This window comes from Lynx canadensis, chromosome F1 (assembly GCF_007474595.2).
Source record: "Lynx canadensis isolate LIC74 chromosome F1, mLynCan4.pri.v2, whole genome shotgun sequence".
In the NCBI taxonomy this organism is placed as follows: domain Eukaryota; kingdom Metazoa; phylum Chordata; class Mammalia; order Carnivora; family Felidae; genus Lynx; species Lynx canadensis.
The window spans coordinates 19525857-19540441 of NC_044319.2; the positions used below are offsets into that span (position 1 = coordinate 19525857).

A 14585-nucleotide genomic window follows, 5' to 3' on the forward strand; every position below is an offset into this window, starting at 1 on the left:
CTCTGGGCTGATGGCTCAGAGCCTGGAGCCTGTTTCCGATTCTGTGTCTCCCTCTCTCTCTGCCCCTCCCCCGTTCATGCTCTGTCTCTCTCTGTCCCAAAAATAAATAAACGTTGAAAAAAAAAAAAATTTAAAAAAAAAAAAAAAAAAGAAGAAGAAGAAGAAGAAGAAGCAGCCCATGCTACAAGTCAGATTTAAGCCTCTAAGAATATGGCAGAATATAATGTGAGAATCTGCTGGTTTGGTCCAAATGGCAAAACACCAGGCCCAGACTCCCAGCGATGGTGAGATGCTGGGGACTCTGGCTCTCATAGTCGAATACTCATGACATGTATCCTACATCCAGACAAAGCAACTATGCTTTGTGGCCTGCCCTTGCTTTACCAAACTGACTCTGGCCTTCACTTTCTTCACCTGTTATACAAAAGTACATCTGGGCGCCTCCCCTCCCAGCCTGATCCTGACGCCTACAAGCCGGGTTCCCTTCCAAGAATCAGCTATGATGCAATCTCCAGTACAAGAGAAAAGGTGAGAAATGGAGCCACAGTGGCCTCTCTGCCCAGGAGAAACTACATAAGTAAACGGGGCAGCCGCAGTCCACTCTTGGAAGTGCAGGGGAAGGGTGACTTTCCAAGAGGTTGTCACCCAGCCCTCTTCTCACAAGACTCAACCAGTTGCTTAGATCACGGCAGTACCCACCAGCCTGAATTGGACTCCAAGCTGCCGACGCCACGGGATCGTAGGGCTCCGAGTCAGCTCCCATGTACTGACTGAGTTCGTAGGCGCTAGAGCTGAGACCAGACTCATGCTGCCGGAGAAGGCTGGACTCATTGGCCAGCGATGGCTGGAAGTTAAAGATAATAAAAACACGCAGGAAGGATCAAAAGCACTTTCAGAGAAATGGTCCTCTCGAGTGTTCCTTCAAAGCAACAAAACTGAAACTTTCAAATAAATACACCGCATGGTGGATGTGTTGAAAGGAAAAAAAAGTGATCATTTAATTGACAGGTGTTGGCTAAAAAAAGTGAATTAAGGCCTAGTGGGGAGAGTGTAGGCCCTGAGGCCATGGGACCTGAATTCAAATCTCAGTTTTGTCGGGACGCCTGGCTGGTTCAGTTGGTAGAGCATAAGACTCCTGATCTTGGGGTTGTGAGTTCAAGGCGCGCTCTGCACAGTGTCGAGATTACTTAAAAATAAAAAAATAGGGGCGCCTGGGTGGCTCAGTTGGTTAAGCGTCCAACTTCGGCTCAGGTCAAGATCTCGCGGTCCGTGAGTTCGAGCCCCGCGTCGGGCTCTGTGCTGACTGCTCAGAGCCTGGAGCCTGTTTCCGATTCTGTGTCTCCCTCTCTCTCTGACCCTCCCCCATTCATGCTCTGTCTCTCTCTCTCTCTCTCTCTCAAAAATAAATAAACGTTAAAAAAAAATTATTTAAAAAAAAATAAAAATTAAAAAAAATTAAAAAATAAATCTTCAAATGATTTAGGCTCTCTGATGATACCATGGGCATATATCACATAGTCTGTACCCTGCACTGTTAAGCCTTAGGTATACAGGAGAAAATGTTCTCAAAAATCATACATATCTAATCGTGGAAACAAAATTGATATAAGACTGTCAAAAATCAATAGCTTGTCTCTACAGTATCTTTGCAACTTTTCCAAAAATCTAAAATTATTCTGGGGCGCCTGGGTGGCTCAGTCAGTTAAGCGTCCGACTTCGGCTCAGGTCATGATCTCACGGTCCGTGAGTTCGAGCCCCGCGTCGGGCTCTCTGCTGACAGCTCAGAGCCTGGAGCCTGTTTCAGATTCTGTGTCTCCCTCTCTCTCTGGCCCTCCCCTGTTCATGCTCTGTCTCTCTCTGTCTCAAAAATAAATAAACATTAAAAAAAAATCTAAAATTATTCTAAAATTAAAAGTTTATTTTTAAAATATATAAGAACGCCATTGTATGGCCCAGCTGGTATAAGCAGTAAGATTTCAGAAGCGAGCACTGGAAGAGTCAAGAGAGGTTTCAAGCTCTGCTTTTCAGACCGGAATTCAGATAGTCTAGCAACTCCCCACTTGCTGGGTAAACCAAATTGCCAATCCACTGGGGTACCGGTGACAGCCTCTCCTCTTTGCGAGCACCTCAGAGTGACCTGGGTGACATTTCCTGATCCAGCCACACACACACACACACACACACACACACACACGCCAAAGGGTCAGATCAGGGCCCCAGGAAGGCAAGGAAAGGAGGAGGTATGAGTGGAGGCTCCATAGAGAGGGGACGATGTCACCGCTCAGACCTCTGGCCACTGGCCACCCCCACTCCCAAGGGCCCTGCCCTGCCCCTATTTCATTGTCTGGTATGATGCACTGTCACAGTCCACCAGCCCCCGTGTCCCTTCGGATTACCTCATTCTTCTGGGTTCCCGTTAGCAGACTCTCCGGAAACAGGTCCCCAGGCCTCTCCGGCCTAGTGTTAGAAGCAGGACTGTCTTTATGAGAGTTCCGACTCTTGGATCTACAGAAAATCACAGGAGCAGGTGAGGGGGGTCCTGGGCAAGCCAGCCAGAGTGAGCTGCAGACTTCTGCTGCAGAGCGTGGGCAGTGTCAGGTGGCCTGTGTGCCATAGGGAAGAGCCTTGTCCTCCCTCGGCCACCCCAATCTATCAATACCAGAGAAACGGGAGCTCCTGGGTTCCACAGGGCAGTTACTGGAAGTAACCCAAACGCTGTGGAGAAGGGCTGGTCTCTGCAGCCTAACACCCTGCAATGACTCAAAGCAGAGCAGCCGGGTTGGTGAGTTGGTCAGACACGGTCAAGGCACCAGGCTGAAGGACACCAGAACAGGTGTTTGTGTAAAATGCTCTTTTCTGCTCCCTCCTTCCCAGGAGCTATCCCATTCTCCGCGCACAGGAGTGGGCAGAGGAGAAACAGCCCAGCCTCGGGCAGGACCCGATTCTGCAAACTTCGGCCAAGCCACATCTGTTCTGAGGCCAATAAGGAATCCAGGCTCTCGTGTAGGGTGGACCTCAAGTAACCTCACAGGACTCAGCTGACCCCAAGTTTGGGAGCGGCCTCTCAGAATTAAGACTCCACTGACAGCTGGCCTGGGCCACCCTGGGCTACTCCCACAACCCCGTGGCCAGAGTAGAAGCAGACGGGGGTTCTGGAGACAGAGACGAGCACCCGATTCCATAGACTTGCCTAACATAGTGTGAGTTTGGCTGGATCGGGTTGAGCTGGCCTCTCCTTTCACACTTACAGACTATTCTGGTTTTCGTGATGATGCTCACTGAGGTACTTTTGATCTCGGTGATCTTCCTGCCACATATAAGGACTCTCTCGCCTTGGCGCTGCACCCTCAGAGAAAACAAAATCAAGACAGGTCATTTCCCATTCCTAAAAGTTTAGGAAGACAGCAGCGAGCTGTGAGGCTGAGTCACCGGAGCACCAGAGATATAAAAACATGTTTGCCAAATTGAATAAAATTGAGACGTGAGCGCTAACAATGGGAGTCAACAGAATGCTCCTCAGTCCTTCCTGAATCAACCACCTTGGCTCCATACAATTGTATCATCGTGGGGATCACGTGTGTGCGTTTTCAGTTTTGAAACAGATTTCTCTTTGCAGGCAGGTCAGAAGCTGCCGTTGACACATACCTAAAGCCTCAGTATCGGCAGAGTATAAATTCCTGTGGGTGCATATCTGCCACCCTCAAGGTAAATGACGGTCAGACTCATCCCAGCCCAGCCACACACTTGACAACTTCATTGTTAAGAACTGACTTCACTGTTACTTGGTCAGAGACTGTAATCTTGGCTGTAACGAGGAGTGGAGGAAAAAATGTGGACGAAGTACGAACTAGCCATAATACTGGTAACATAATGATAGTTTCAGGGCTATCACTGACACATACAAAGGAAAATGACTCCTTTCTGTCTCTTCCCCTCAAGACATCTAGCAGTAGTGTCTTTGCTGGGGCCTCATCTGGCCAAGGAAGAAGTGGGTGAGGACAGGGGTTCTACCTCAGCCAAGTAGGATGGCCAAGACGAGGCTCTGAGCACGCCCTGTCTACCAGATCAGCTGCACCACCCCAAAGGCTCTTCGGAGATTATTCCATACCTCTTTCTTCCTGTAGCTGCTGCGGGGGTCTGTGGTAGTAATAATCTCCATAAGCATATTCTTCCCTCAGGGTTGGAGAATGATAGCTCTGATACGGATCCTCAATGCCTGGCCTAAAATATCACAATGGTCAGTCATTCAAAGATGAGTGTGGTAAAAAGAGAAACCAATGGAGGACTTGACAAACTAAATAACTTCAGAGGACAAATCTGTGACCTCTGTCTAGAACCCGCTTTAAAATCGCAGTTAATTCTAGATCCTATAAACAGAAGATCCAGAATCAGCAGGAGGAGGGCCTTTATTTCAGAACAAGGCTGGGATTTTTAGAGCAAAATCAAGTGTCTCATTCTCTTTGATTTCCCCTACTCCTCAAATACATACATCCAACAATACATGATGTTATTTTAGAAAACCCTGCCCTGAAATTATCTTAGAATACCCCTTCCTGGGGCACCTGGGTGGCTCAGTCAGTTAAGCCTCTGACTCTTGATTTTTGCTTGGGTCACAACCTCACGGTTCCTGAGTTCGAGTCCCATGTCAGGCTCTGTGCTGTCAGTGCGGAGCCTGCTTGGGATTCTCTCTCTCTCCCTCTCTCTCTCCACCCCTCCCCCATGTGTTCTCTCTCTCTCTCTCTCTGTCCCTCTATATATCTGTCTCTGTCTCTTTCTCCCTCTCTCAAAATAAATAAATATGCTATAAAAAAAAAAGAATATCCTTTCCTGAGATGACTGTGTAGGTACCCAACACGCCATTGTAAGTCCCATGCATATTACAGATGGAAATGAGATGAAGAAGTCACATTGGACTCTCTTAAATCTGACTGCTTTCATTGCCTCTGTCCTCGACATACCTTCTTTGAGAAGTCAACAATACAAAACAGATTGAGGAAAGAATGTCACATTGTTAGTCTTTTTATTAACTAATAATTCTTTAATATTTCATGGAGCAAAGGCTTACAGTAATCGTCATAATTTCAACCCGAAATATGTAGGCAGGTAAATATCACTCCACCTGGAAAAGCTGAAGTAAAACATACATGACTTCCAATATCCCATAAAATATTAAATCCTATGTTATCAATCAGGATTCACCAACAGGAATTCCAGATTCTCCTAGCATTACCTCACGGGGACCTCTTCATTCTGAACTTGGAGACTACAAGCTTCTACCTGCTTTCTCTCAGGTCAATTTCATTTTTTAAAATGTTCCCATTTACTCATCCCATGCATATTTTTTCAGTATGCCAGTCACACCCTGAGTACTGTTCTAGGCACTGAGTCTCTTCTTGGTGCTGGTGGTGTCAGTGCAAACAACACTGAGAAGTTTTTACAAGGAACTCTAAGACAAACTTTTCCATAATCTACCAATATTGCCTTTTGCCGTCCCCGAGTCAAAGGGTCTCATCTGCTATCTTGGATCCACCATTCTTTCTACTTTCTGCCCTGGCCCCAACACCCAGTCACGCTGTGATTGCCTCTTTAAGAAGCCCCACCAGAGAACAAAAAGGAGGGAAGTACTATTTCCAGTTACCTAAATCCAATTTGGGAGGGGAAAGTGTTTGGCGAAGTCAATGTAACAGGGTGGAGAAGGAAAAAGAAGAAAAAGAGGAAGAGTAAAAGGAAAAGGAAGAAGGAAGAGAACGATCTACTGAGAAGCACGTAGGAGAGTTGGGTGAACTCCAAGCGTGAGAGCCATACCTTGAATACAACTGACGGGGATAACCACCTTCATAATAGTCAACTCCCAAAACAGGCTGACGCCTTTCTCCAGGCCTGGATGCATAATGGGGCTGCTGGTGGTCCGTCCTGGGGTCCTGCTGGGGCTGGGGGCTCCTGTGCGTGTCTTGCCACTGATGGTACCTCTCTCCATTGTACCAAGAGCGAGGAACGGGCCGATGGTTTCCATCTCTCTGAAGCCCTCGGTCTGGATCCTTTGATGGTGCTGTGGGCCTCCCCCATGGCTGAGGTGGCCACTGAGGAGCCCAAAATTCCATCCTTGACCCTCAGAATTTCCCTCGTGTTTTTATTCAGTTATGTAATTATTTTCTGTTCCTGCAGACAAAAAAAAAAAAAAATCATCATTTTAGGCTTATATCCAAACATGATGATTGATTAGGTTTTCTGAATAAAGCATCTACAGTCCTCAAAATCTTTTATCTGAAACAAAACACCTGGGCAGTGATATAGAGATATCTGGGAGGAAATCTCAAGCAGACACATGAAATAAATAACAGGCTAGACAATTATACTGATGTTGCTTTAAAAATTAAAAAGAATATTTGGAGCAACAAGAGGTGTAGGAGGCAGGAGAGACAGAGAACAGTCATAGATAAAGCTCCAAAACATCATCAAAGTATCCCAACTAAATACATGTTTGTTCATTTATCCCCACCAGCAATTATTCATTCAACAATTACCGTGGAGGTCCCCTGCTATCAGAGAAATGAGTGCGCATAGAGACAGGCCAGAGTTTAAATCCTAACTCTGCCACCTATTAGCTAGTTCATTTTTTTCAAGCTTCAGTTTCCTTGAGAAATGGAATGGGGACCATAACGACTCATTTGCAGGGTTACTCTCAGAGTCAGTGACAACTTATGAAAAGTACCCAACACACTGCCTCGTATATAGTAATTGTTCAATGAAACAAGTAGCTAGTGTTTGATATCAGAGATAACATTAGGGCAGTATGAATGGATGCAGACATTTCCTAAACAAAAAGAAGCTTAAAGGGATCTCAAGAGACATCTTTTCTGAATCCTTAAATTAACCTCTTAGAAGAACTGGGCCCTATGATATGGCCCTGCCTGCCCTTCCTCTCAGGGAGACAAGTTTGGGATTGCTTTCATGGCAAGCCAGAAAGCCATGTCTCAGTGATCTTCCTGGCTGGAGACGTTTAAATCTGGAGGTCTCCTAGCATCAAACTAATTTTCCCAACTTATCCTTCAAAATGAGAAATAGCTCTGAAGACATACTCCCTTCCAAGTTCCTCCACCCTGTGTCACAGAGAAGAACCTGTATCCAGCTGCCTCCAAAGAGAAAGCATGTGTCAGCCCTTACTGGTGACTTGGGGATTCTCTTATGGAAGGAGGATATATTACCTCAATCAGACCTCATTTTTTCTCTCCTGGGAACTGTTTTAGGTTGAAAGACTTGGATCAAATATGGTTAATTTGCTCCCACTCCTGAAACTCCCAGCCTAATATAAAAAAAAAAATCATATCGGAACAAAAGGTCAAAGGGTATATGTTGAAATCAAGATATCACTCTGCTTGAATGCCATGGAGCCAGGGTCCACAGCTCTGAGCCAAGAGCTGTAAGCAGAACATACCAGAAGAGCAAGGCACAGAAGTGCCTTCCACCTCAGATCTATCACAGCTCAGAAAAACTCCCACCTTCCTTCCTAAAGTGTCAGCCCCCTCCCTTGAAAACAGTCAGGTGCGATGAAAGCTTTTTCCAAAAAATCCCAGCAAAATCCAAGTGCCCCAACACAGTGAAAGGGCACTGGGTCCTCCCTGAAGGTTTATAGAACTCAATACTGTTTGGACACAAGTAAACTCAACAAAAGGAAAGCCTCTTTTGCCTGTCTTGTCCCCAGATATTTTCACTAGACAGCCCTTCTCCAACCACGAAGGCACAAAACCCAATCTCTTCACTGAAATCACATCATTCTATTATTGAGATATCAACTCCCATAGGTTAGACCTCAGGTTATAATTATGGACACCAAATGAGGGGCGCCTGGGTGGCTCAGTCAGTTGGGCATCTGACTTTGACTCAGGTCATGATCTCACCGTTCGTGGGTTCGAACCCCGCGTCAGGCTCTGTGCTGACAGCTCAGAGCCTGGAGCCTGCTTCGGATTCTGTGTCTCCCTCCCTCTCTTTCTGCCCCTCCCCTGCTCACGCTCTCTCTTTCTCAAAAATAAAATAAACATTAAAAAAAAAAAAAACAAAGGACTCCAAATGAAAGGCACCCAAGATTCTCAAAGTGAAGGCATCACATCTCCAGTGACAAGCCACACTTCCACATTCACATAAGTGACCCTCCTGGCCCCAGCAAGGGTGATATTGACTTTCCCATTCTGACAGTACAGCTGAGCCAAGAGAAAGAAAGCAAGGGAGCGAGCATCCCACACACCTGCTCAGACGGCTTCCCACCTTCCGTCAGCGTGGCTTCCTTCAGCTCTCTCCAGGCCCGCAAGTGTCTCTCTCCTCTTGGAGAATGTCAAAGTCCAGGCGCCACATCTACCAAGACTTACCTGGCCTTCAGACCTACAGCCAGTCAGTTATCTGTTGCAACCACCTGGCCTCCATGGAGCTGATTCACTAGGGCAAAGTACAGCCCGGATACCCCAGCCTGGGACAGGCCTGACTTGGCGTATTTGCTCGGAACCCTGTCGGAGGCTGGTGCTTCTGTTTGCCTGGTCATGGGCTGAGCCAGATTGACTTACATCCAAATCCCAGAGCAAACAAGGAACCGAGAAAGCAGGGAGAGGAAATCCAGAAAGCCTGAGGCCGCCTGGCCTGTGAGAAGAGCACCACCTTTGGGGCACTGATTCATGGCGCTGCAACTGTCGGCCCTAATGCTCAACCTCTCGGAGTCTCAGTTTCTTCCTCTCTAAAAGGGAAATAACCATACTTAGCTTGTGGGAGTCACTATGAGGATTAAATGTTAGTAAAGTGGCACCTGATAGAGAAATATATATGCTTTATAAATAAGTATGATCTTTTCCTTTCAAAACACATGAGCTGGGCATCCAGGTGGCTCAGTCAGTTGAGTGTCGAGTCTTGATTTTGACTCAGGCCACGATCCCAGGGTTGTGGGGTGGAGCCCCACGTTGGGCTCTGTGCTGAGCGTGGAACCCGTTTACGATTCTCTCTCTCTTCCTCTCCCACTCGTGGTCTCTCACTCTCTCTCCAAAATTAAAAAACAAAAATTTTTTTAATGAAAAAAATAAGCTAATTCCACTGGTTGAGGCAGGCAGACACTCACTGGTGGGTAGTAAACAGCTGGTTTGTCTGGTTTGGGTTTTTCTCATTCATGTTTCTCCCTGTCGGGTTCTGCTTGTGTAATCACTTGTGTTGTCCGATGGAAGGAAAATGTATCGAACTGAAGGCACCGGTCAGTTTTCTATTACAAAAAGAAAACAATTTTTTGTCTTTAAAAAATACATTTCTTCAGGCAGACACGGAGAAGCTTACGTCCACTTGTGAATTACTATTTTAAAATTCAGCAAATCATCATGTTATACGCCTTAAGGTTACATAGTGTTATATTTCAATCACGTCTCAATAAAGCTGGGGAAAAATTTTTTAAAATTCAGGATTTGTTCTAAAAGCCTCAAATCACTTATTCTTTCTTTCAACAAATACTTACTGGGGCCCTGTTACGTACCAGGACTTGAGACACTTAACTATGAAAGGCACAGGCCTTGACTTCAAAACGCAAGAGCAGGTTAACCTCTCCTGTTGTTAGTCTAGGGAAGACCACCTGGGTGGATCTCATGGTCAGATAAGGCAATCAGTGTCCCTAAACTATACGATTTTGTCTCAGACCCTCAGCCGACTCCTAGGGCCTGCCAACGAACTGGGTGTAGAATTCTCTGACCCTGGTAATGGTTTCTTCCTCCCACTGGTGAGCTGTTGGCTGTACTGCCATTTTTAACCCTCCTAAAAAGAAATACTAGCGAAGGACATACACATTAACAGCAGGAAGCGGAAGAGGTTTGATTATGACACAGACCCAAGTATCAAATTATGTGTTCCAGCACATCACAATAGCATTCATGAAAATCTGATGTAACTCTTTTGGCTTATGACACGATGGTAGTCCTACCTTTAACACCAGCTACATTACCGGAATGCCAACTCTGGAAGGGACCTTGAGGTTATTTTAGTGACTTCACTTTACTGATAATAAAACTAAGATCCTGAGAAGTGAACTGATTTACCCAAGATCACAAAGCTAACTGGACGCTCGGTCAGGATTACAATGGTCTGTTGGGAGTTCCCTTGCACCAGGCTTCCAAGAGCTGATTCTTAAATATTCAGGAATTGTGTGAGCCAGTAGTTAAACCGTTGGTAATCTGGAATCCACCCTGGTGGGAAATTTTACACAGAAACCCCCAAATGCTACAAAGCAAGGTGGTTGCTGTTGATTTCAGAGAGCCAGTTTAACAGCATACGGAGAACAGCCCCCAAGTCCTCCTTCCTGATTCAGTGTTCTTCCAACTACAGAATTATCATTCTGTTACTAGCTTTCATTGCACATCTCTGGTTTAAACATCTAGCCCAGTTATTCCAAATGCTCCTTTTGTGACATCCCAAAGCATCTCTAATTATCTCAAGAGTTATTATGAAACTCTTCAAACACTCACCAACCAAAATTAATTTTAATTAGCTTTAATTATTTTATATCGACATATGGCACATAACAGCTATATGGGTCATAGAATGAAATAGATCATCGAATGAAATAGATCTCCAAAGGTTTGGGATTTATCAATCCCTGCTTTTACCAGCCCCACATATCCACAGTTACTAAGTCTCTCAACCTGGCTGCTCAATTCCTCCTGGTTTCTAACCAGATTTGTCCAGCTTGACAGTACATTAGCATCTCGTCCCCACCAGGAGGTGGGCTAAAATTAGTCCTGACACCCCAAGTCCTTGGCAATGCCCTTGCATCATCCCGTAGTCTTCCTCATGCTGGAACAGCTACAGATTTCACATTATCCCTTCCCCACGTGTCCTGTCCTCATGTCTGATTCCTGCTCTTCATTCCTCCTATCCACTGGAATTGGAGCCCGGGCTGCTTGCTAATTTATGTGAATTTCCTTTCCCAGTCTCTGTTCCCCATTCCAAATGCCAGACCACTGATAAAAATCTTGCTTTTCACAGGAATAACTACCCTGGTTTGACATCTAACAAAAGTATCATCACTGCTAATAATGCTGTTAATCTCTACCCACCAGATTAGTGCTGATGGATGTGAACACCCGCCTAGATCCGGGTCAGATTTGCCACGAAGCTGTGTACACTATGATTTAATTACTGCTTACTCTTGTACGGGACAACTCAGTGGCTGAGACATGCCTCAGGCTTGACCCAATTTCTTTACTCAAAGTGAAAATTTAGAAAACAAACTGAGAGGTCCTATGTCAACAGATTAACAGTAACTGTTTGTCTGGATAATGGAATTGTGGATGATGTTCTTTTTCCCTTCTAACTTTTCTACAATAAACATGCTATTTTTAAGGAAAAAAAATCAACTAACATTATTTTTAATCAGTGCTATGCCCAAATGTGTCATTGTAATGTCAGCCATAACGATGCACCCCTATGCAACAGTTATGCTAAAATGGGGCAGTGTCCAAGTTTGGTTAACTGTGCTCAGTCTTCTCTTCTGGAAAGAAAATTCCAGAAGTCATTCATTCACTACACACATGTTTATTAAACATCCACTATATGTTCAGCATTGTCATATTCATAGGAGCTAAAGATAAATAACATACAATCCCTGCCCTATAGAAGCTTTCAGTTCAGTGGAGCAGTAGACATCCAAACATGGAGAAGAGGAGAGAAATACAATATATATGCACATATATGTATTTGTATTTATAAAATAGAATCAACATGAAATGATACTCTGTTGAATATATGAAATGAAGAAAGAGAAGTAAAGGACGATTCCAAGTTTCTAGGCCACAGAGAGGGGACCACACTGTCTTTTTTGGGGGGATAATAATCTTGGAAGAGGAGCCAGCTTGGTAAGGAGATGATGACTTCAGTGTCGGACTTGCTAACTGAGGGGCCCGTGGGCAGAGGTAATCAGTGGTCAAGAACTAGTAGACACTAAGAGTCTAGAGCTCAAGAGAGAGGTCTGAGGAGGGAGACATGGTGATTGAAGCCATAGGCGTGGATAGTATTGCCTTAAAAATGCTTAGAATTAGAAGACAGGTCCTAGAAAGGAGCTCTGAGGAACACCAACCCCCCACAGCTGGATACAGAAGAGGAACCCGTGAAGAAGAATAAGGAGGGTCAGAACGGTAGGCAGACAGCCAGGGGTAGATGGTGTCTCAGGAGCCAGGGGAGGGGATGGCTTCAAAAGTAGGAGAGCGGTCGACGATGCCAAACTTCAGGGAAATGTGGAAAAAGGCAACAGGCGGAAGTGTTCTTGGCATCAGTGGGTTTAACCAGGAGATTTGATGGTCATAACACGGCCAACTTCGGTAGAACTCTGGTCAAGGGAGTGAGGTATTCGACACAGAAGTCACTCATACAGAGAGTGGAGAGTAAGAAAAAGGAGACTGAAAGTCAAATCAGTGTATGTAGAAGACTGGATGCGAAGAAAAGGGGCAAAAGCTGGGGCTGCTGTGGGCACTCAGCTCTGAAGAGCTGTTGTAGTGTGGACAAGACCAAAGAGAGTTATATGCTGATTGCCATAGAGACAGAGAAAGGAAACACGCTTTCTAAAGGAATAAATCCCCAAAGAGGCTGCTCATATGGGATCCAGAGTATAGGAACACAAAGTGAACTCGCTAAGAGGAAGGACACCTCTTCCTTGAGAAAGGGATAGGGGGGTGGAGATGGGCACACATGGGGAGAGGCTTGTGCATAAAGGCACCAGATATGGAGAATTCTCTGTGGAATGGACTGCCAAGTTCCATTGGCTGGAGATCAGGGAGGATTTGGTAACAGACTCGAGAAACATTAGGAGGGTTTGCATCAGCCAGTGTGGAAAGTGGGAGTGGGCTTTAACAGGGACGTGGGCTCAGAGGAACAAGCGCATTGGAAATGCAGCTGTCATTAGACCTGAAGCTCCACGGGCACACTGACCAGCTGGGCTCCATTGCACGTGACAATCCACGTGCCTAGCATGGTGCCTGACACATGACACGAGCTCAGTCAAGAGTTTCTTTGTATATGAGTGGACACCTTAAACCGACGGCAGCAATAGTCTAACCGTCAGATTCCACCCAGTAGTTTCCACCTCCTGAATAGAGGACTAAACTCTGGGACAGGCTTTCTAGAGAAAGGAAAAGAGAACGTTGAGGCAGTGAGTTAAGGGGACTGACCAGAGAGTGGTTAAAGGGATGGCATGTGGGACACAAAGGAGACAGAAACCGATGCCAATCATCTGCACGCCTTGTTAAAATGAGGTCCCCGCAGATGCTTAAGAGACGTGCTCCAAGGGGGAGGTGGAAAAAAAAAAAAAAAAAGAACATTAAATCACAATAATAAAAACAAACAAAAAACCCTCTTCGTAACAGCGGGAATAACTGGATAATGTCCACACCTGCATCCCCAACACCTGAGACGCCGAGGCTCTCCTCGAAGGCATCTCCTGGCTGTGACTCTAAGAATGAGTCCAGGGGCGAAGGTTGGACACAGAGCAGCCCCCTGACTGCGGCAAAGCTACCGCCTGGAGCCAGCCTTGGAGATGTGGGCCTCGTGGCCGCGGCCGGTCATTGGCTGCCAAGGCTTTGACCCCTTCCTTCAGCACAGCACGTGCCAGTCAGCAGTTCCAGTTACCAGGAAGGCCGCGTGCCAGGAAAGCGTGGTCCGAGGGCCAGAGACAATTAGCCTGGCACGGGCACCGTGAGCCACCTGCCAACCCCGGGACTGTTGCTGTTGCTCTTACCACAAGGGAAGTGAAGGTTTGGGCACAAAGCAGATTTCCTACAGGAGCGAGGAACACCGTGTACAAGAGCTCCTTTAAATGCCACCTGCCCGGCTGCCTGCAAACTGGCCCTCCCTACATCCACCTCCGCTGCCAAGAGCCAAGAAGTACATCACTCAAGAAAAAGAATGACTCCATTCTTCCCTATGAGCCTGGGCTGGCGGAGGTGGTCCACCTTCCCTCTCTCCAACCCTCCACCCAGTTTTGTTGATGCCCCCAATCCCAGGGGGCAGATGGATCTGTGACTGCTGACCTCACACCAAGCGCCAACAGGCTGAGGTGACTCACACAGCCACTCACGAGAAGAAAGGGCTGTAATATGCTCAGGGTGTTCTCCGAGCCAGCAAGGCTAACAGGACCCGAATTCCCCAGAGGAGCAGGACAACTTATTCCGGTGACCCCAGAATAACAAGCCTGCCTGGGAAGTGAATCTCAGCTCCAGCTCCCCTACCTCCTGGCTGCGTGAACTCGGCAAGTTATTCTGTCTCCTTTTCATCATCTGTGAGATGGGGATAATAACAGAAGCTATCTCACAGAGGTATTATAAGGGTTTGATGAGATTAAAACCTACAAAATGTTTGGCGTATAGTAAATGCTCAATAAATGTTATTTTCCTGGAAATGCTGTAAAGTGCCTAGGAACTGTTATGCACAAATCATTAGTAAGGGTTAATTGAGTATCTATTACCACTGGGAAATCTACAGGTTCTTAATCCAGTGCCCCCCCCCCCATTGAGCCAGGAGATCAGGGGAAAATAGAGAAATGATGTCAAATACTGCATAGGACAAAAGGAATGAGTTAA

General features: G+C 46.1%; 1 protein-coding gene across 7 annotated transcripts in view; it reads right to left on the reverse strand.

Moving 5' to 3' along the window:
- Positions 1-14585, reverse strand: part of LOC115504913 (protein transport protein Sec16B-like) — a 63039-nt gene that overhangs the window by 33969 nt on the left and 14485 nt on the right. For 4 of the 7 annotated variants that reach the window (XM_032591745.1, XM_032591744.1, XM_032591743.1 and 1 more), the window contains exons 4-9: positions 9098-9235; positions 5806-6159; positions 4109-4221; positions 3249-3339; positions 2397-2505; positions 700-844 (exon numbers count right to left, since the gene is read on the reverse strand). In XM_032591745.1, the coding sequence (XP_032447636.1) occupies positions 700-844; positions 2397-2505; positions 3249-3339; positions 4109-4221; positions 5806-6101 (754 nt within the window). In that variant the 5' untranslated portion in view covers positions 6102-6159; positions 9098-9235. Of the gene's footprint in view, positions 1-699; positions 845-2396; positions 2506-3248; positions 3347-4108; positions 4222-5805; positions 6160-8242; positions 8844-9097; positions 10019-14585 lie in introns of those variants that run through there. The other 3 variants (XM_032591742.1, XM_032591741.1, XM_032591746.1) reach the window with 3 other exon arrangements.